Source organism: Panthera uncia, chromosome A2 (assembly GCF_023721935.1).
Source record: "Panthera uncia isolate 11264 chromosome A2, Puncia_PCG_1.0, whole genome shotgun sequence".
NCBI lineage: Eukaryota > Metazoa > Chordata > Mammalia > Carnivora > Felidae > Panthera > Panthera uncia.
Window position 1 is genome coordinate 61,539,319 of NC_064816.1, and position 20,933 is coordinate 61,560,251.

General features: G+C 52.5%; 1 protein-coding gene across 1 annotated transcript in view; it reads left to right on the top strand.

The window, feature by feature from the left end:
- The first annotated feature begins 202 nt into the window (after nt 1–202).
- Nucleotides 203–20,933, top strand: part of VWC2 (von Willebrand factor C domain containing 2) — a 122,022-nt gene continuing 101,291 nt past the window's right edge. Inside the window, exon 1 of the mRNA XM_049641274.1 lies at nt 203–929. Coding sequence (XP_049497231.1) covers nt 207–929 — 723 coding nt within the window. The 5' untranslated portion in view covers nt 203–206. The remainder of the gene's footprint in view (nt 930–20,933) is intronic.

A 20,933-nucleotide genomic window follows, 5' to 3' on the forward strand; every position in this document is an offset into this window, starting at 1 on the left:
CTCGTTCCTCTAGAGCGCTGCCAGGGCCGGGCGGCGCGGGGCCGGGTGGGGGCCGGGCGCGCGCGGGCCGCGGGGCTCAGCTGTGCTGCTGTTCTCTCCGCAGGGACGGCGGCTCCCGGCTGGCGGCGGCGCGCCCCCGGGCTGTGAATGCGACTCGCCCCTCGGCCGCGCTCCCCGCCCGCCCGCCCGCCGGGACGTGGTAGGGGATGCCCAGCTCCACTGCGATGGCAGTTGGCGCGCTGTCCAGTTCCCTCCTGGTCACCTGCTGCCTGATGGTGGCTCTGTGCAGTCCGAGCATCCCGCTGGAGAAGCTGGCCCAGGCGCCGGAGCAGCCGGGCCAGGAGAAGCGCGAGCACGCGTCTCGGGACGGCCCGGGGCGGGTGAGCGAGCTCGGGCGCCCCGCGAGGGACGAGGGCGGCGGCGGCCGGGACTGGAAGAGCAAGGGCGGCCGCGGGCTCGCCGGCCGGGAGGCGTGGAGCAAGCAGAAGCAGGCCTGGGCCGCCCAGGGCGGGGGCGCCAAGGCCGGGGACCTGCAGGGCCGGGCCCGCGGGGACACCCCGCAGGGGGAGCCCCCGGCCGCCGCCGCCGCCGCCGCTGCCGCCGCCGCCGCCGCCCAGGACGCGGCCGGCCCGGACCTGGCGCCCACGCCGGAACCGCCGGAGGAGTACGCGTACCCGGACTACCGCGGAAAGGGCTGCGTGGACGAGAGCGGCTTCGTGTACGCCATCGGGGAGAAGTTCGCGCCGGGCCCCTCGGCCTGCCCGTGCCTGTGCACCGAGGAGGGGCCGCTGTGCGCGCAGCCCGAGTGCCCGCGGCTGCACCCGCGCTGCATCCACGTCGACACGAGCCAGTGCTGTCCGCAGTGCAAGGAGAGGAAGAACTACTGCGAGTTCCGGGGCAAGACCTACCAGACTCTGGAGGAGTTCGTGGTAAGAGGCGAGCGCCCGCCGGGGCCACTTTGCACCTCCCGCCGCGGGGTGAAACCTCCCCGCGCGCTAGGCGCCCCCACTTTGAAGAAGAGGCGCGTTCTGGTTCCCAGAGGCGGACAGCGCTGTGCTCGCGTCCCCTCAACACGATCAGTCTTTTCAGAGCGGAGGTAATCTTTAAGGCAAAGTGGCCGATCCACATTAATTCCTCGGGTCTTCGCCGTGAAAGGGTTTGGAGAGGGTGAGGCCCACGGCATTGAGGGGACGGCCGCCCCCCCACCCCCAGCACTTACTGGCTGTGCTGTCCCTGGTAATCCACTGCTTCTAATTTAAAAAGCGTGGCCGCTGAAATGCTCAACCTGTTTCCAAACACGGGGTAATTCTGCGTGCCATTTGGGGTATAGTCTTCTGCTAATAGCTAATTAAGGGAGACCATTTCTATAAATAAGCCATCTCCCCAGATTATGGGTTGGAGTATCACGCAAATGTCCTCAAAAGGAAAAGAAAATGCTTGATCATTGGATGCCAAAACAGTGGATGGCAAAAACCAGAAAGTGTGGTTTAGGGTTATTATTATTATTATTATCATCATTATTATTATTATTTTAGGGGCATACTAGTAACAGTGTTTACAGCGCTGGCCATCTCCTGAGCACCTACTGTGCGTCAGGCTGCAGGCCGCGCTTTTCCCGTGTGTTAACTTGGTTAAACCTCATAACATACTGTGAAACAGATGCTTACCTGTGATCTCCGGTTGATGGGGAAGAGGAAACTGAGGCACAGAATATTTAAATAACAGGGTGAAGACAAGGTTGCCGTTAAGAAGCAGACTCATGAGTCAGGCCGAGCTGTGCTAATGCACGTTGTCTGCTTTTCCCCTTACATGCTGCTATGTGAAACAGAAGCCCAGCCCCGCTGGGGCACAGGTTTGGATGGAGATGCTGGCCCCTTGCACGTGCTGGTCCCTCGGGGAACTCTAACAGCCCTGCCTCTCCCCCGCTCCGTGGCCTGGGCAGAACTGCACAGATCTTCACCCAGACCCCCCAAGGGAGGCCTGTCTGGACACGTGGCCTGTTGACTGGGCAGAGACAGGGTTTCCTGGGTGACAGGGGGCGTCCTGGGGCCTGCAGCCCCCAGCACTGAGCAGGGAGGGAAGGCAGGGGGAAAGGAATCCTGCTGGAGGCCCCCGGAGCCCAGCCTCGGAGATCCACACATTCAGGATATGCCCAGGATGTGATGGCCCCTAAGGAATTTGAAGAATCAATCCCTGGTGTGGTAGAAATAGAAAGCCAGGAAGGACTGATCTGTAGATAAGGTAGCAAGTGTGGAAGGAGTGCTGGGATTTAGAGTCGGGAAACACAGGTGTCCATCCTGGCCTTGCCACTAACCAGCACGACAAGGACAAATCGCATCTTTCCTCTGGGGTTGTTTTCCTCATCTGTTAGCTAAGGCTGGTTGGAGCTCTAACGGCCGGCCTCATGCCCAGGATGCATCCCCAGGCCAGCCTGTTTAGCACAGTTGTTCACTCCAGCCCTTCGAAGAAACAAAGACAACTTTGTCGAGAAACTCCTATGAACCAGACCCTGACCATACACCAGGAGTTAGGTAGGCGCCCTGCCCTCACAAGGCTCCCTTGCTAGTGGGAAGCCGGGCACACGTCTCCCCAGGTGTGTTGGTGCTGAAGCAAAGGTCCTGGCAAAACCCAGGTACCTTCCCAGGTGCCTACCCAGAGGTACCTTCCTTACCCAGAGGTAGGTATCTACCCTGGGAAGAGGTATCTTCCCTACCCAGGGGTACCTTCCATGTTGGCCTGGGCCGGGGCTGTAGGCATGAGCCCAACAAAATAATTCTCTTGAGTTTTAGGCTCATGAGAAAAATCTCTCAGGGTTATAAGAACAAAGGCAAGTCGTTAGTTTTTATCGTTTGCATTTGTTGGTTGCATCGTATCTTGTTTTATAGTCATTTCCTAAAAGAGTCTCACGAAGTCAGCTGCATTTCGATCTAAAAATCCCAGACACGCCACAGGGTGGCCAGTCATCTGCCTGAGATGACAGACAGAAGAATTCAAACTTGTGTTGTAGTAATTCATCGCTAAGTGCTGGGTGCCACGGAGCTGCCTTTGCGAGCCAGGGAAGGGGTGGGGGTGGGGGGGGGACTCTTATGTGATTCAAAAATCGTTGGTCAGGAAGCAGAACGTGTTGCAGGCTCTGGAGATGGGGGGGTGTTGGCAACAAACGGGAGATTGGAGAGATGATACTCTTGGGAAGAATTAAGGTACCCGTGAACCTCTCTTTTGAGTGTTAAGTACATCTCTCGTCTCCAAGTGGTACTTCATTCTCAACTTTCATCCAGTCATCAGCGGCTGCCAGGATGGACACGTGCATGAATGTCGCAAAGCTTCTACGCGTTCGGTGACGCACTTGCTCCCCTAACACGTACAACCCCCTAATGATTTCATTCTGCACGATGTGTATGTCATGCTCGTTTCTGTGACTAGGGGGGTTGCAGTTACGCCCAGCTGCGGTGCCGAGTGCCCGGGCACGACCACTGTCCACCTCTCTGCTCTGGAGGTTCTGGGCTTTCAGCGAGAGCTCCGCTAGTGTGGTCTGTAGTTTGCACAGCACCGTGTGTGGGCAGTGGAAAAGGAGAGCACGTTCTGTCTGAAGCGCTTTGCTCTTCTCCGAAGAAAAGGTTAAGGAAACGGGGGTTGTGGTCCGTGTGTGTCTTGCTTGGAATGCTGGTCACCGCAGCAAGGAAGGAGGGGAAAGGGAGGCCAGTGCTGGGCCTCCTTCCCTGGGAGGCACACGGGTGTCTGAGGCATCTGTTTTGTGCTTCCCCAGAGAGAGGGAGGTAGTGAGTGATGGAGGCTGGGGGCTCACTCTGGGCGTCTGTCTGGGAAACAGATCCTGCCTGGTGCCTGTGATGCTGTGCATCTGGCCCCTGCGAGGCGGCTTCCCTCCGTCTTCCTGGGCTGCTCTTTTTGGGCATGTGGCTCTTTGCCCAATTTTCACAGTTTCGTCTTTTCCCTCCTCTCCCTGCTCCCTACAGACGCCATCACAATCCCTCTTCTTCGCAGCTTGGCTGATAATCTCGGCCAGATGTCAGTGGAAGACCTCACTCGCCACGCCCACGAAATCCCCTTACGCTGATAATGACTAGAGTAACATCCTCATGTCTCTAGGGGTGTTTGCAACTTAATTTGTGTAGCCACGTAAAAATGTAGTTGCTGGTGGAGTTTTCTCCACTGCCTCTCAAATTCCACCAAGTGGTCTGTTCTTCAACTTACACGAGCAGGTATCCAACTTTGGAGAAGGAAGCCTGGTCTGCTGGTTTGTATTTTTTTTTTTTTTTTTTAAATGAATGGCATTTTCATGTGTTCTCTGCTTCCTGGGGACATGCTCATTTGCTGGCATTGCCGTCATAAAGGACCACAGACCAGGCAGCTTAAACCATAGAGATTTATTGTTTCACGGTTCTGGAGGCTGGGCGTCTGAGATCAAGGTGGGGGCAGGGTTGGTTTCTTCGGAGGCCTCTCTCCTTGGCGTTGTAGACGGCCGTCTTCTCCCTGTGTCCTCACCAAGTTCACGCTCTGTGTGCGTCTGCGTCCAGTCTCCTCACACAGGTCATATTAGATTGGGGCCCACCTGGATGACCTCATTTTAACGTAATTGCCTCTGTAAAGATCTTGTCTTGAAATACGGTCACAGTTGGAGGTACCGGGGGTTGGCACCTGAACCTGAGAATTTGGGAGGGAGGGCACAGTCCAGGCTGTAACATAGCCATAACAGGTGTCGGAGGCCAGAGTTGACCTCACATGGACGAGCCCAAGGAGATACAAGGACTGTGGCCAGGGGAAGCCTCCCTGGCAAGTACGATTGAAGAAAGAATTTACAAAGAAGGTGCAGGGGTGATTGGTGATAAACTCACTGCCCGAGAAGCATAGCCAGGCAGGCAGCCCACCTAAACCACTGTCGTTCTGTGCCTATTCCATTCCGAGCGCTGTTAGGACCTACTGTACTGTTTATGGTGGTAGATTTGTGAGCCAGACACAACTAATGAGCGGCTCTCCGGTGGGGGCTCCCTGGAGCAGTTTCAGATCTGCCCCGATGACTACCAGGCAGGAAGGCAGGCAGCAGGTCAGATTTGGAGTTTACCAACAGAAAACAATTGCAGTTTGAGCCACAAAATTAAGTTGTTCCCCTCACGGGGTCTCCTGATGCCCTGGGGGACCGTGAGGTTAGAAGCAGGGTCCGCAAGCTTGTCCCGGTGCTTTGTAGCATCTAAGCAATTTATACAACCCCCGCCTGTGGATAAGGCCCTCCAGGAACACGAACACTGCTCGCGTCTTGGCTTCTGGGTCGTGTGATGCCAGTTCCGCCTGTCCGCGGTGGCTCTCGTAGTGATCAGGAACTCTGATTAGCAATTGTGGAAGTCTTTGAAGAAAAAGAGACGCTGCATTATTAATAAGTACTGCTTGCTCGCCTGTTTTTCAGAGCGAGAGGCCTGTTGAACCGGAGGCAGCTGGACAGAGATCCGCAGGCACGGGGATGTGGGGCCGCCGGGGAGCCCAGGCTCTCCCAGGGCGTCAGTGTCTGACCCATGATTAACCCTGCTGCAGAATCTCCTTTCCAGAAGTTTAGTAATGAAAAAACTTCCTCCATGAAATCTGGAATCAAAAGCTCCAAGTAGATCTCTATTGCAATTATGAAAAGGTGCCAGGAGAGAGACACATTCATCATATTTTTCAGTTGCATGGTATTTATTTCCGTTCTTCAGGTTGATGTTACTTAACATAAAACAATACTATTATTATTTACCTTTGCAAAGTACAATGAATCAAGCTGCGTAAAGCTAATGTTCTCTAGTCGGCCGGATGCTTGTGTTGTTGCTAAGCCTGAGTTTGGTTGGGTTCTGAGTAAGATTTTCTCAATTCTGGACCTGTCAGTTTCTGCCTTTCTTGCCCAAAGCCATTTAAACAGTAGCAGTTTGTTTTAAAAATTTTTTAATGCTTATTTATTTTTGAGAGAGAGGGAGACAGAGCACTAGCAGGGGAGGGCCAGAGAGAGAGAGAGGGAGACACAGAATCCAAAGCAGGCTCCAGGCACTGAGCTGTCAGCACAGAGCCTGAGGTGGGGCTTAAACTCATGAACTGCGAGATCATGACCCGAGCCAAAGTCAGACGCTCAGCTGACTGAGCCACTCAGGATCACTAAGAGTAACAATTGTTTTAAAGGGGGAAGTCCATATGCTTTCTCTGAAACTTTCCGGTGTGGCCAGGTGTTGACCTTCAAAATTCAACATGGTTAAGTGACTTGATCCAAGTTATGGAGCTAGTAAATGATGGAACCAGGATCTGAGTCCTAGACTGTTGCCCTTCCAACTATGCCATCTTATGCCCGTGACCATATGGTCATGAAGTGGCATCTTGTGTGTGACCACGAGAATCCCAGGTACGTGGAGAAGGGAAAGCTCAAACAGGTTTGGGACACCTGCCCCACATTTGTGTCCAGTGCTGGACCAACTTGGCCAAGGGGTTATTTTTGTGGGTTTGACTCAGGCCATCTAGAACAAAATAAGTATCTGTGTCCTTCCGAGTAGGACATCTTGAGTGTCCGCCTCCTTCAGTGCGAGTGGAGGGTCTCAGCGTCCTCTAGGACAGAGCACTTAACCCTCTAAAGATGTCTGTGTGAGCCCTTGTTCTGTTTCATTCTCGTACCCCTGAACAATTCTGAGAGCCTCCTATTTTCCAGTGGTCCAAAGTAAAGAGTATCCTGCTTATCTCTCAGTTTATGAGAAGTAAATGAGATATACGTGAAGGCAATTTGAACCTACAAAGCTCTGAACAAACTGAAAAAAAAAGAGAGAGAGAGAGAGAGAGAATAAGCCTGCAGCCAGGTGAATGTGGTTTCTGGGGGCTTCCCTGGTGAGCGTGCCTCTTGTGGGAGGTGACTACCCCCCTGGAGGGTTTTTAGTCCCTGGGAAGACTGACTGTGGAGGTTCAGCATTAGGGAGGGCCTCTCTGGGGTTTTCCCATAAATATTTCCTTTGGTGGAAGGTATCTCCAAATCTGATCAATCCCAACAAGAATTTCTTCTTGCATTTTTTAATTCAAAAATATTTTTTTGCGGGTGCCTGGGTGGTCAGTCGGTCAAGCGTCCCACTTTGGCTCAGGCCACTATCTCACACTTCGTGAGTTCGAGCCCCATGTCAGACTCTGTGCCGACAGCTCAGAGCCTGGAGGCTGTTTCGGATTCTGTGTCTCCCTCTCTCTCTCTGCCCCTCCCCCACTCACAGTCTGTCTCTCTTTCAAAAACAAACCTCAAAAGAAAACATTTTTAAATATATTTTGGGGGGTAAATACTTGCCAGGCTTTGGACACGATCCTGGAGACATAACGCCAAACCTTGGAGTGCCCCCAGTAAACAGGCAGTGACCCCAACGTCGCAGGCAGTGACCACAAGGTGTGTGATGTGCTGTGAGAAGCATCGTGGGGCTCTGCAAGGCACCCAGCTGGAAGCTGCCCATCTAGACTCTTGTCGAAGGTTTGTTTTTAAATGACAGGGCATGCCTGGGACAGGTTTCTAGGGGGAAGAGGAGAAGAGTTTGTCTCAAAGAGCACAATTGTGAGTTTGGGTGGAAGATGATGCTTTTCCACCTAGCCTGTGTACCCTATAGCCATCCTTTGTGGTATGCTTCTGACCACATAGCTGGAAATCCTTTTTTTGCTGTTTCTGTTCCAAGCCTGAGATCCTGCCAGCTGGATTTCACTTCTCATTCTATTTCTGTCGGGCACTGGGGTGCGGCCAGGACACGGAGTGCCTTTCGAATCTGCAGAAAAGGATGATGTCAGGCATCTGCCCATGGCCCTGTGAGTTCTCTCAGAAGCCCGAGGCCCATGGAGAAGCATAGGGATGGAAAATTAAGAAGCCGTGTGGCTCTGTGCCATAATCTCTGGTTATGGCGGAAAGGATTTTGCTTTAAACGTGGTGAGACCACCCTTCGCCCGGGAATAGAGAAAACTAATAGCCCGAAAACCCAGCACTTAAAAAAACTCGTGAAATCCCAGATATCATAGAAAACACATCTTGGGGTGCCTGCGTGGCTCAGTTGGTTGAGCGCCCGACTTTGCTCAGATCATGATCTCACAGTTTGTGGGTTCGAGCCCCACGTCTGGCTCTGTGCTGATGGCTGGGAGCCTGGCACCTGCTTCGGATTCTGTGTCTCCCTCTCTCTCTGCCCCTCCCCCACTCGTGCTCTCTGTCTCTCTCTCTCTCTCTCTCTCTCTCTCTGTCAAAAATAAATAAACATTAAAAAAAAAAACCCACTCATCTTCTTAAAAGCACAACTGAAATGGGAAAAAAAAATTGAGAAAAATTAATCCCTAGAGGTAAAATCCAGACAGGAAAGTCAACCTTGCAGTGGTGACCATCTGAGAGCATCGTCTGATGCCTGGGATCGAGGCTGGGGTACCTGACAAACCCATGGCCCCAGGGAGAGAGAACATCACACCGGGGTGTATCTCATAAGGCCATGCTCCCCCAAAAAGCATGTCCTGCAAAGGAGGACTGCAGACAGACCCCCCTGGATGGGCCTCACGGCTGAGTTGAGCTGACAGGTTTTTTCTGAACATTTTCTGTATCTAGTGCATGTGCTGTCTTACGAGCATGAAGCTGCTTCCCTGGATGGTCCAGAAAATCCAGGTGGGGTATTTGTGCTGAAAGGCAGGGTTGGGGGGGGGGGCGTCCCTGGCTGGCAATGACGACAGGTGTCTGATAGAAACAAATGTCCCCAGGAGGAATGCACCCTCCCCCGGGGCCGCAAAGAATCCCCACAAGTAGCATTCCAAAGAATGTGATAGCAAAATTAAAATTACACACAAGAAGGGGCATCGTAAGCAAGAGTTTGCTGAGACTAAAGTAATCCAGTGAGACCCAGGTGTTGGAATAAAAATGAGACTATTTAATATGCAAAAACTCTATGTTGAAATAAAATGCATAGATAGACAAAACAAGTATATTCCCAATACTGATCAGTTTTGAAGAAGAATCAGGTAGAACTTGTATACAGCAGTATATAATAGTTTGAATTGATAATCAATGGGAGGGTTCAGCTTTACATCAGGTACAGGTTATAAGCTAATTCAACGAACTAGCAGATAGATTTGGAGAAGTCACCCAGAGTGAAATATGGACACACGGATGGAACGTAGGAAGGAGATGCTTTGTTACATGGAGGACAGAGAAGAGTTAACGTGGATCAGATCAGAATTCTGGAAGAGGCAGTAGAAAATACAGGAAAAATGAAGGGATGGAATGCCAGACATTCTAGTTGAAAGACCTTGATTTTCCAATTAATGAATCCCTAGGAATTTAAAGAAAGGTAAACAGGAACACCTGGGTGGCTCAGTTGGTTAAGCGTCTGACTTCGGATCAGGTCATGTTCTCGAGGTTCCTGGGTTCCAGCCCAGCATCGGGCTCTGTGCTGACAGCTCAGAGCCTGGAGCCTGCTTTGGATTCTGTGTCTCCCTCTGTCTCTCCCCCTCTCCTGCTCGATTCTGTCTCTCTCTCAAAAATAAATAAACATTAAAAAATATTTAAAAAAAGAAAGATAAACAAAAATACATTCACCTGTAGCCATATCATAGTGAGACTGCAGAGCACTGAAGGCAAAAGATTTTAAGAGCATCCAGAGAAAACAGACTTTACCTTCAAAATAACAGTAACTAGGCCGACAGCTGACTTCTTATCACTGGTAGAAAGACCCCAAACAGTAGAAGAATGTGTTTAAAGAACAAAGAGAAAAGAAGAGTTAATCCAATTTACGTATCCAGCAAAACTATCCTTCAGGAAGGAGGCTGAATGAAGATATTTTTAAACAAAAATAGAGCATGCCACCAAATGAACCATAAGTAAAGGAACTTCAAAATGCAGTGTAAAGGATGAAACTCAGGAAGGAGAACATGACCTGGGAAGCCAAGTCACAGAGTCAAGAAGGAATGGAAGAAAAGTTACTGCTCACTGAAGCATAGACCAGTGGTTCTCAGCTGAGGGTCATGTTGCCCCTGTGGGGACTTGTTCAATGGGTGCAGACGTTTTTGGTGGTCAAAACTTGGGTGGGATGGGATGCTACTGACATCCAATGAGTGGAGGCCAGACATGCTGCCAAAATCCTACAGGGTGGAGAATGGCCCCTGATAACCAACATCCAGAGGGCTAGAATTGAACACCTGGACTACAGATATGGATTTTGAGTTCCAACTTTATCCTTAAACAAACAGGAAATGCCATCAGATACAACTGGTAAATGTTCTTGGAAAAAAGTTATTACCAGGGCAGGGGGTGGGGGGTAGCTAGCTCAGCTTTAGGCCAAATCATGCCATAGGTAAGCAGTTGCAAAGGCCCTCCTGCTTTCCAGGACTGCTGATCACAGACGCCACCAAGCTCCCTTTGCCTGTGGGTGATCATTCCTGCCCCTCCTGTAATAAAATTCAGATGTTTTGGGGCACCTGGGTGGCTCAGTCAGTTAAGCGTCTGACTTCAGCTCAGGTCATGATCTTACGGGTTCGTGAGTTCGAGCCCGGCGTCGGGCTTTGTGCTGACAGCTTGGAGCCTGGAGCCTGCTTCAGATTCTGTGTCTCCTCTCTCTCTCTCTGCCTCCCCCGCTCTTTCTCTGCCTCTCTGTCTCTAAAAATAAATAAAAACGTTGAGAAAAATATTTTTTTAAACTTCAGATCACTTCAAGATGATACGCCCCTCCTTCTTGGCTCTCGGTACCTGTTGTCCGTGAGGCAGCTCAGAAATAAATAGTAATGTCTCTACCAAAGTGTACCAGAACGATTGGTCCTCCCGTTTTGCCTTTTTGCTTTCCTCAAAGGTTGACATGCTACACAAATGTATCTCCCTTGTTCAGCTTTAAAAACAACCTCTCATATTTTACTTTTGAATGTCGTGTGACTTTTGAAAGCGGTCCCTCAGTAGGAGGCTTAGGGCAGAGAAAACACAAACTTAGTTTCAAACAAGCCACGACTCTTACTTATTAATTCCCGTGAAGGTATCAGAAGCTATAGCTGGGCTCCTGGTCCCACTCTTGAATCATTGGTGGTTATATTCTGAGCGACACTCGGCCCTGGGCCAGTGGACAGGTTGTCACGGGGGCATCTCTGTCCCCTCAGCCACGGGGCAGGGAGTCCTCAGTGGCCAGGATGCCCTGCGCACGTGTTCTTTGACCCGCTGGTGGCTTAGCCATGTCACGCATGCAGACATTTCAGGGGTGGGTAGACTGGAAGAGAAAGAAATCAGACAAGGCCACTGGCTTCCCCTGGGCCTGTGAAGAGCCGGGGACGCAGGCAGCCTGAGGGATCAACTCGGCTCACGTCACCTCCGGCTGAGGGCGGAGATCCCCTCTGGTCCCCATGCCCTCCAGGAAGCCAAGGAAGAAAGCTCATCTTGCACCTGGTGACCGCCAGGGTCGGCTCTCTGGGACCTAAGAGCCAAGAGGATGTCTTTGTGAGTGAGCCCTGTCGTGTCTTCTCCACCGCGGACGGGGACTTCCCTATCTGGAGAAGAACAGGCTGGCAGTGTCCTGTTGTAATTCCAGGACGCTCTGGAAGAGGCTCAGCTTTGGAAAGGAGCGCGGGGCCAATGGCATGAGCCCTGGGCTTGGGCCGCGGTCCAGCACCTTCCCGGGAATCAGCAACTGCTGTGCACGGAACGGAGCTTCAGGACAGTCAGACCCTGACCTCACATGTCGTCCAGACGGGTGTCTGCGTGGCCACCTGATAGCTGGGAAGCGTGGGCCCTGTTCCTGGAGCCTGGCCAGCTCTGGGCAGAGGAGACAGACGTGCTTCTTGGGTCGTCTTTGTTCCTCCCTGCCGAGGACAAGCCTTATTCTTGCCGTCTCGAAGGAAGAATGCCAACACGGAGCGGCATGGTTCTGTTTTCTTCTGGTGTGTGTGTGTGTGTGTGTGTGTGTGTGTGTGTGTGTGTTGTTAGGATGAGATGTGCCTATGGGTTTCAGCGTGTTAAGTTTCCTAGCGTGCCCCAGTCCCCACCACTTGCTATCATGCACCTGGTTCACCACCTTGTTTTCTTACGCGACGGGCCCCTGAAAAAATTTTGAATTTGTGATCCTTCAGAGAGAACCAATCCCACATCCCGCCCTCATACCCACCTTTTAAAAGCCTACTCCTTGGAAGGCTTTTTTTTTTTTTTTTCAATGTTGATTTATTTAGAGAGAGAAAGCACAAGCTGGAGAGGGGAAGAGAGAGAGAGAGAGAGAGAGAGAGAGAGAGAGAGAATCCCAAGCAGGCTCCATGCTGTCAGCATGGAGCCCCACGCAGGGCTTGAACTCACAAACTGTGAGATCATGACCTGAGCTGAAATCAAGAGTCAGACGTTCAACTGGCTGAGTCCCCCACAGGCGCCCCATCTTTGAGAGATTTTTCATTTTAGTCATTTAGGTATAAAATGAGGAACAAGCCCTGTTTCTTTCTCTCCAGGGATAACTTATGTTTCACTCTTTATTCTAACACAAGAGGCTGTAGATTTTCCCATTTTTAAAACAGTGAAGTTTGGCTTTAACAACATCTTTCCCCGGGGCCCTTACTGCCCCAGTCTGGCCCCAGGCTGGCCCCAGGCTGGCAGTGCCCAGTTGGCAATGTGTCCTTTCCATTCAGGGCTTAGTTTAGGAATCTGAATGAGCAGAGCATCTATTAATGTAAACCAACCCCCCCAAGTCTCAATGGCGCCCTGCTCCCAGGGTCAGAGGAGAGGGGCTCTGTGCAGACCCAGTATCCCAGCATGGGGGTCCCGGTCTGGCTGCCTGTGATCACGGGCTCTCCTCTCTCCCTGCCCTGCTCTGTGTGCAGCGGGCCAGGGTCTGGGGGCCAGGGGCTGGCCCACTGTGGGCACATGTCTGCCCCCACTGCAGAAGTTTACAGACATTTACTTCTCACAGTTCTGGAGGCTGGGAGTCTGACATCATGGTGCCAGCAAGGTCTGGTTCTGTTGAGGCTCAAGATGGCTACCTTCTCCCCGGGTCCTCATACGATGGGGAGAAAGCTGACCGCGATCACCAGGCTCTTCCTTGTATTTGAAGGACAGGAATCAAACCTTGGGGCCCCACCCTCCTGACCTCAGCTCCCATCCCACTGGGGGGTTAAGGCTCCAACGTTAATTTTGGGGGGACCCAAACACGCACTCCATGACAGGAAGCCCGCATGGTCTTTTTCGCATCTCATCTGACCGTGTGATCTGTCAGGTCAGAACATTCCAGAATGTTCACCAATGTTCTTCTGCCAAGCTACTCAGCTGTTTGCCACCAAGAAGAATGCACCACGTAAACATGGCCAGCATTTTTCTCCCTTCTCTTAAGTGAGTTCCCTCATGATCTGTGTTAATCTGAGGGAATCCATCACGAGGGGATTTGAAGGACGTGATTAGACAGTCTTGCCACAAGCTAAACCACGAAGAAGGAAAAGCCACTCTCTGATGTGGCGTTGGGGTGTCAGACTGTTGTACTGTTAGTCTGTTGTGTGGTGGGCGGGGTGGTTTTCTTCCCCTCACTGAAAAGCTGACAGCTTCTGGGGACAGTTCTTAATTAAGTCCCTTTGTGTGCAAATCCGTTCTCTGGCAGAGTGGAAAGACAAAGAGAACAACAACAACAAAAATAATCTCTCCTGCAGGGCCTGGGGAGCCGCAGTGTTCTGTCGCTGGGTGGCCAGTGGCTTGTGCTGGAGGCTGGAAGGTGGCCAAGGATCAAGCCCATTTCACTTTGGGGAACAGAAGGCAGGGCAGAGGGGCACGCAGGTCCGAGCACTCCGTGCTGGTCCTGACCGATGGAAGGCCTGGAGGATGCAGGCTGGCAGGCAGGTGCATCGGTGTCCCTGAAGGACCCTGCTGTTTTCCCATGTGGAAATGGAGCTTCGCAGGTGCCTTGCCTAGTTTAATAAGACGGTTTCAGGTAAGCGACCTGACGTAGCCTTGGGGAGAGATCTGCTTCTAGGGGACTGTGGAAAGAAAGCCGTGCCCTGCATAGCACCTCCCGGCTTCTTGCAGGGAGACCTGGGGAGGCCTTGGACGCATGCATGATGCTTGTACAGGAGAGGCGCGGTGGTCCAACCAGACCCCCAGTTCAGGCTGCTTCCCCGGAGGTTCTTGGCAATTCACCAGACTCGGGGGTGTGTTTCACTCCGGGGAGGTGGGGGGGGGAAGCAGAGTTGAAAGGCAGCGCTCCAGCATTTTTCTCCAGCGCCCAAATAACACAGCTCCCGGCAATCGGAAGCTAATAAGACCCGGTGGTTTAAATAGAAGGGGACTTTGTGATTTCCCTCTGAGTGCATCACACGTTAACAAGTGTGGCAGCCTGGCACTTTGAAAGCAAGCTCGGCAGCTGGAAAGGACGCTTTCGCCATCTGGTGACAAAAATGTGACAGTGACTTTGGGGAAGCTGCCGGTCATCCCCAGCAAAGTTTTTAGTTGGTGCCTCTGGCAACTTGTTGCTGAATTCAACAGGGTCGTCAGATAAATTCCGTGACAGGGTCAGGATGTGCAAACAGAACTCAGGTGCGCAAACGCTGAAGAAGTAATGCTACTTAGTTTTAGGGATGATTCCTTCCGCTCCGGGGCTCCCCGCACCTGCCGATGGTGGAAAACATGGTTCTGTATCAGTTCAGTTGCGAAGTGTCTTAGGGGTATCTCTGTCCTTTGAGGTCTTAGGAATCTCATCTCTTCTGGGTAATTACTCAGCATCTGAGGATTTCTACCTCTTGAAAGACATTCTCCTCTACTTTCATTCTTCCTAAGACGCGCTGGAAAGCTCCCGTTGGCCTTAGGACGTTGGGAAGGGCACCTTGTCCCCATGGCATCCTCTGCATATTGGAGTTTTCTCTCTTCGCTCTCGTTCCAGCCAAAACCCACAACTTTGCCTGGAAAATTCTTTTTTTTTTTTTTTAAGTTCATTTATTTTGAGAGAGAGACAGTGCAAGTGAGCGAGGGGCAGAGAGAAAGAGAGAGAGAGGGAGGGAGAGAACCCAAGCAGACCCTGCATTTTCAGCCCAGAGCCCGACACAGGGCTCAAACTCGTGAACTGTGAGATCATGACCTGAGCCAAAGTCAAGAGTCAGACGCTTAAACCGACTGAGCCCCCCGGCGCCCCTGCCTTAAAAATTCTTAATATGCACCCAGCTCACTTAGCATCTGGCACTGTCTGCCATTCTGTTAGCTTCTCTCCCGTGTGTTTATGCCCTAGCTCCCTAGCCAGACTGAACACTGGGGTGAATGGTGGGATTTTCGTCATACCTCCCCTTGAGAGTGCAGGAGTCCAGAAGGCAGGGAGCCTGGGGGGCTGGCGATGGGACCTGGTGTCGCAGCCCCAGGACCCGTGTGTACATCGCCCCAAATCTGCAGGTTGGACACGTCCAGATCTTACATCTTCCATAGTTGGATTTGAAAAGAAGTTTGTCCCTTGGGTGAGTAAGGGGGCCTGGATCCCCAGCTCCTTGGCACAAATCGTAGCTATTTAAAGGCAAAGAAAAGAGAACGGTAAAAAAATATGCAAAAGGAAGAGTGTGGTGTGACATCTGTGCCCTAAGTCTGGGACTCGATCGCTCCAGAATCTGGAGGCTGTGTTTTCTGAGCTCCGGCCGTGCACTTTGTCTTTCGGTTTCCAAACATTCATTTACAAACCCTGGGATCCCTTCTGTAAAGTCACTGCCTTAGTGTTCAACTCATTCTAGTGACTGTGTCTTCTCTTCCATTAGTGGATTAAATGTGGAATCCGAATCTTGATCCCTCTCTGTAGAGAGATTCACCTTTATTTCCTTGTCCTCGGCTGTGGATGTCTGATCCCTGAGCGCCTGTTCATAAGGCGCCGACCGACTCTTCCTGAGGCAACGCTGTAGATTTTTTTTTTTTATGTTTTTCATGATGTGCTGTCCAAGTTCATTTCAGCTCTTTCTTGAAATTTTGAAAGCTTATTTATTTTGAGAAAGAAAGAGCAAGCAGAGGAGGGGCAGAGAGAGGGAGAGAGAGAATCCCTGGTACTTGAGCACAGAGCCTGACCTAGGGCTCGAACTCATGATCTGTGAGATCATGACCGGAGTTGAAATCAAGAGTTGGACGCTTAACTGACTGAGCCACTCAGGCACCCCTAACCGTCACTTTCTTGACTCAGTCAGTATCTAGTGAGCCTGGATATTTGCACCGGCTCCGTTGCCGTAACAATCCCAGATGTGATGGGGACACTGCCCTGCTCTTGAGTCACCCTGGGATGAGTTGATTACTCACCAGCAGCCTGGGATTGGGGTTCTTGGTACCAGAGACTCTGCTCCAAGCCAGCGCTCCTGGAAGAATTCAAGGGGTGTTGAAGGACGGGAAGGACTGGGAGAGAGGAAAGTAGAGGGAAATCCAGATTTCAGCGTCCCTCTTTGTTTTCATGTTAATCTCACTTTGTGTCATTGCAGAACCCAGAAGTTTGGGGGTTATTACTGGAGGACCTCTGCTGACGAGGAAACAGAGAAGTGGGGAGAAGAGGGTATTTGATGTTGAATGGCTTTCAATGAGAAAGATCTATACTCAGCTCAGCTTCTCTGTCTTCTCTGTGTTGAAATTAATTCCATGTAGGAAAACATGGGAAATCGTTCGGGGAGGCTGCTGCCTCTCATTTGTCTGCTCCTAAGGAAGCATCTGCGTTTAGCCCAGAGTTGCTCCCTAACCACCAGGAGCCAGTGCATTTATTTGGTGGCAGTGAGGTTTCATGGCACCTTCTCAAGCAGTCGTCGTAGAAAGTTCCAGATTGGAATATAGCGGTGGTTGCCATCCAGGCAACGGGATTCAGGTGACACACAGCACTGTCTGCCTCTCACACGGCCAATGGCTCTCTTTGGCAGCACGGAACAGGAGGATGAGTTTAGGCCGGATTTGAGGAAAACAGGTGCCTGCCGGTGGATGGTGAACGAATCTGCCGTGCGGGCAGGAGAGAGTAGGAGGAGGGGTCTGAAGTGAGTTTCTGCCTCCCAGAGTGGGAAGAGATTTGGGACACGGGCAGGACCAAGATTCATAATCAACGTGCTTTCTGCAATATTTCGGATCCCGGTCCTTCTCACGGTTACAGTGGTTATAATCGCAGTTACAGATCACACAAGGCAGTGCTTCGTACAGATCAGCGCCTAATTGGCACCGAGTTCATAACGTAAGATACATGCGCTAAAGTACACAGCTGCTTATGCGCAACTCGTACAGAAGTTCTCCACTCCACTTCTGTACCTGTCTGGTCTAGATCTTTGTGTACAGGGCACTTGATTGAAGCACTATCCACTTGTGTTGGCATCATTTCGCCTGTAAGAATTGTCCCACCTATAAATCATGGTTACTGTTCCTACTTGCTTGTTTAGAAATAGGTTCAGTCTTTAGTTCACCGTCTTTCGTGCCCGTGTACGTGTGATGCAGACACGTGTGTCATTACTGAGCATTACGAGGGTCTAACTAATTATCAGTTAGTCTCAAGTTAATCTCTCTCTGGAGCCTCTGCTGTGCACGTTGTATTTATGGTCGCTTTGTTGAGAACGTGCTCAGACAGGTCTGTCCCTCCTTGCTCTGCTTCAGGTGTCAGGGTAAGTTTCTTAGATCCACTTTGAGACCTGTCATTTGCGTGAGCAGTGTTGGCCGAGGAAGCCAGGACGGCATTCCCAGACTGGAGACCCTGGATCTGAGGCTGGCCCAGGGTGCGTAGCCGGCTAACAGTCTTCTAAACTACTCCCAGCTCTCACGTGTGCTCTTACCTTCCAGGAAAATGGTGGAAATGGTATTGGTCCATCTGGGTTCAGGGCTCGGACAAATGAAGGAATGCCACAGAGCTTATCTTTAGTCTCACGCCCAGTTCCTGTTGTCCTTATCCAACCCATGTTCTGTCCACTCCTGGCACATACTGGCTGCCTTGAGGATGGAGACTTTTCCTCAAACGCCCACATGTTCTTCTGGGCGATGCGTCTAAATTGCATGTGTTCATGGGGCTCCTGGGTGGCTCAGTCGTTTAAATATCCAGCTCTTGATTTCAGCTCAGGTCATGATCACAGGGTTATGGGATCGACCCCTGCATCAGGCTCTGAGCCGAACATGGAGCCTGCTTGGGAGTCTCTCGGATTTGTAACTGTTATGTTGCAAAGAAGGGTATTTCTGTCACAAGGCATGCGATACCGTATGTAGGTTGTGATTTGCTAAGTAGAGGTACTGTTGTTTTAAAGTTAGGTTGGGCCTGGCGAATTGTCTTTCGGGACAGGTACAACTTTGGAAGGGGAGAAAGGGTTGCCACCTTTGACTCCTAAGCGTGCCTTGGCAGTCTGTGTTGTGGGTCGCAGATGCAGTCATGCACTGGGTGGGCTGACTTCTGGTTTCTGCAGTGGGACAGAGAACAGGGGATGGCAGGTGGGGACACTGCAGCTTTGGGGGTGCTCAGACCTGGCGGCTAGAGTCAGAACAGCTGCTTGGAATGTAGTGGCGCCACGGGGCAGGCGAACCTCCCCCAGATGCTGGGATTAGCCGCCCGCGCCTGCTAGTGGCGGGGTGGGGGAGGGGCCAACCGTGCGTGTGGCACGGTGAGATGAGCCAGAAAGAGGGTCACTGTCACCCAGAATGCCCGATGGGCCCCGATGACTGCTGAGCCAAGCCCAGTGTCGAGGTTCATGGGATCATGGGCTGTAGCTTCCCGTCTTCTTGGCGGTCTGTCCCCTTCTCTGTCGGTGGAGGGTCCCCGTGTTTCCAGCACAGAGGATCCTGAGCAAAGGTGCTGTCATCAGGATACGACAGACCCCCCGACGGTGCCCGCGTGTGGGTGGGGGGTGCAGAGGCGGGGCAGTGCCTGGTTTGGGTAGGGGGGTGCAGAGGCGGGGCGGTGCCTGTGTGTGGGTGGGGGGGTGCAGAGGCAGGGCAGTGCCCGCGTTTGGGGGGGGTGCAGAGGCGGGGCCATGTCTTTGTGGGGGTGCGGGGTGCTGGTGGGACTGACAGCAGGGAGAACAGCTGGTCTGAGTCCAGCTGGGTCCCGTCACACCCTTCCTCCATGACCCGGTGACCCTGAACTTGTGTGGCTGCATCTTCCGCTCCTGGCTGCTGAGTTCACGCAGGCAGGTGGGTTTTTGTGGTTTGCAACTTAGCAACCTTTCCTGGGCCACCTGAGCACTGTGACAGGTGTAATGAGAGGAGAGACCTGGTCCTCCTGTGCTGTCCTTCTAGAGGAGGACGTGCGAGCTGGGGCTAGAACAGGTGGAGTTCGTACAACGGGGAGCCTTTCTTGGGTGGCAGGACTGTGCTAGTGAGGCATCGACATGCAAAGCAATGGACTCAGTCAGTTGAGGCCTGGGAGCTGTCAGTAAGTCAGCGTGCAGGGTCGAGGCGGGCCAGGCCGTCGGTGCCATGAAGTCTGAGCGTCAGTGGTCAGGGCCACACACCCAGAGAAGGGTGGAGGGGCCCAGCAGGACATCTGTGGGACGCCGGAGAGTTCTGTGAGGTGACCCCAGTCCCGGGCAGGGTCCCAGGGACTGGGGTTGGATGGGGAGCTCTGACTCAAACGGCGTGCAGGGGCTCTTGGCCCAGGTGGGACAGCAGTGGACACAGGGTCCCCTGGGGGTGCCGGTGGGGCTTGGCCATCTGCTCTGGCCAGCCTGGCTCTGTGTGGGGCTCAGGGGGGCTGTGCCCCCTGTGCAAACCTCGGCCTGGGGCTTGGGAAGGGCAAGCAGTGTAGGAGGTGAGGCCTGAGTGTGACCCACTCGCTTCCAGTGATCCTGCCTCTGAGCCTCAACTCATATGTTTGAGACACGAGCGAATCTCCCAGGAGTCGAGCCAGGATTTCTAAGTATTCTGTGATAGCAAAACTCACAGTTAAATTTTTGATAAAGTTGCAATCGGGCGCCTGGGAGGCTCAGTCGGTTGGGGGTCTGACTTCAGCTCAGGTCATGATCTCACGGTTCGTGAGGTCAAGCCCCGCGTCGGGCTCTGTGCGCTCTGTGCTAACCATGCAGAGCCTGCTTGGGATTGTCTCTCTCTCCCTCTGTTTCCACCCTTCCCCCTGCTCGTGCTTTCTCTCTCTCTCACAATAAATAAATACACTTAAAAATCAATCAATCAGTCAATCAATCAAAAGGAAAGTAGCCGCCCAGGCTGTGGGCGTCCATGGGCTCTGGCGTGGGGACACTGGGGACCCGGTGAGGTTGTGGAATGAGGAGCAGGAAGAAATACTTCACTTCCAGGCCTGCCTCGCCCGGGGTGTGCTCCCTTGTGCGGGAAGGCCGGCTCCGGTCCTGCAGCCTCTGTGATCCTCATTTGCACCTCGGTGGTCTTTCACGGAGCTCTCCTTGGGGACAGACGGGAGGCTTGATCTCCCCTTCTTTCAAATTCCTGAACCAAATGGGCTGTGTCCTGCATCCCCGCAGTGCAGCCTGGGTGGCCGTGGGGGCCAGGTCGGGCCCGTCTCTTGAGGACAGGCTCCCGTGATTCCTGATCCTCTTGTTCCTCTCGGACTATCCTGCCCTTAAGATGGGACCGTCCTGGCTGCTTCTGGGAGCAGGGAGCCTGGCTCCCCACCTGTTTGCTTTCTTATGGCTTTCGTCCCAGCCCTCCCGCTGACGGCTCCGACACGCGATGAACCGTGACCTGTCTCTTGCAACTCAAGGTCTCTGCTTTTAAAACGCCAGACCCTTCCCTCATCCCGCTGGCTGAGTAAATCCACCCTTGACGGGAGGATGCTACTGGCTGAAAGTGGAATTAGTGGGAGACAGAAAGTCACGAGGACAGCAGCCGTAGCAAAGAGCAAAGTCCATCCTGGTACAAGAGGGCCTTGTGGTGCCAACAGCCTCCTGGAAAACGTGCCCTTATGTTGTTGCCAGACTGGTTGTGGCTTCCAGGGTTGTCGTGCAGCCCAGGTCAGATTGTGTCCTGGCGGCTCTGAGGTTTCATCCCACACACACTCACTTGTACACACACACACCCCACACTCACTCGTACACACACACACTCACTC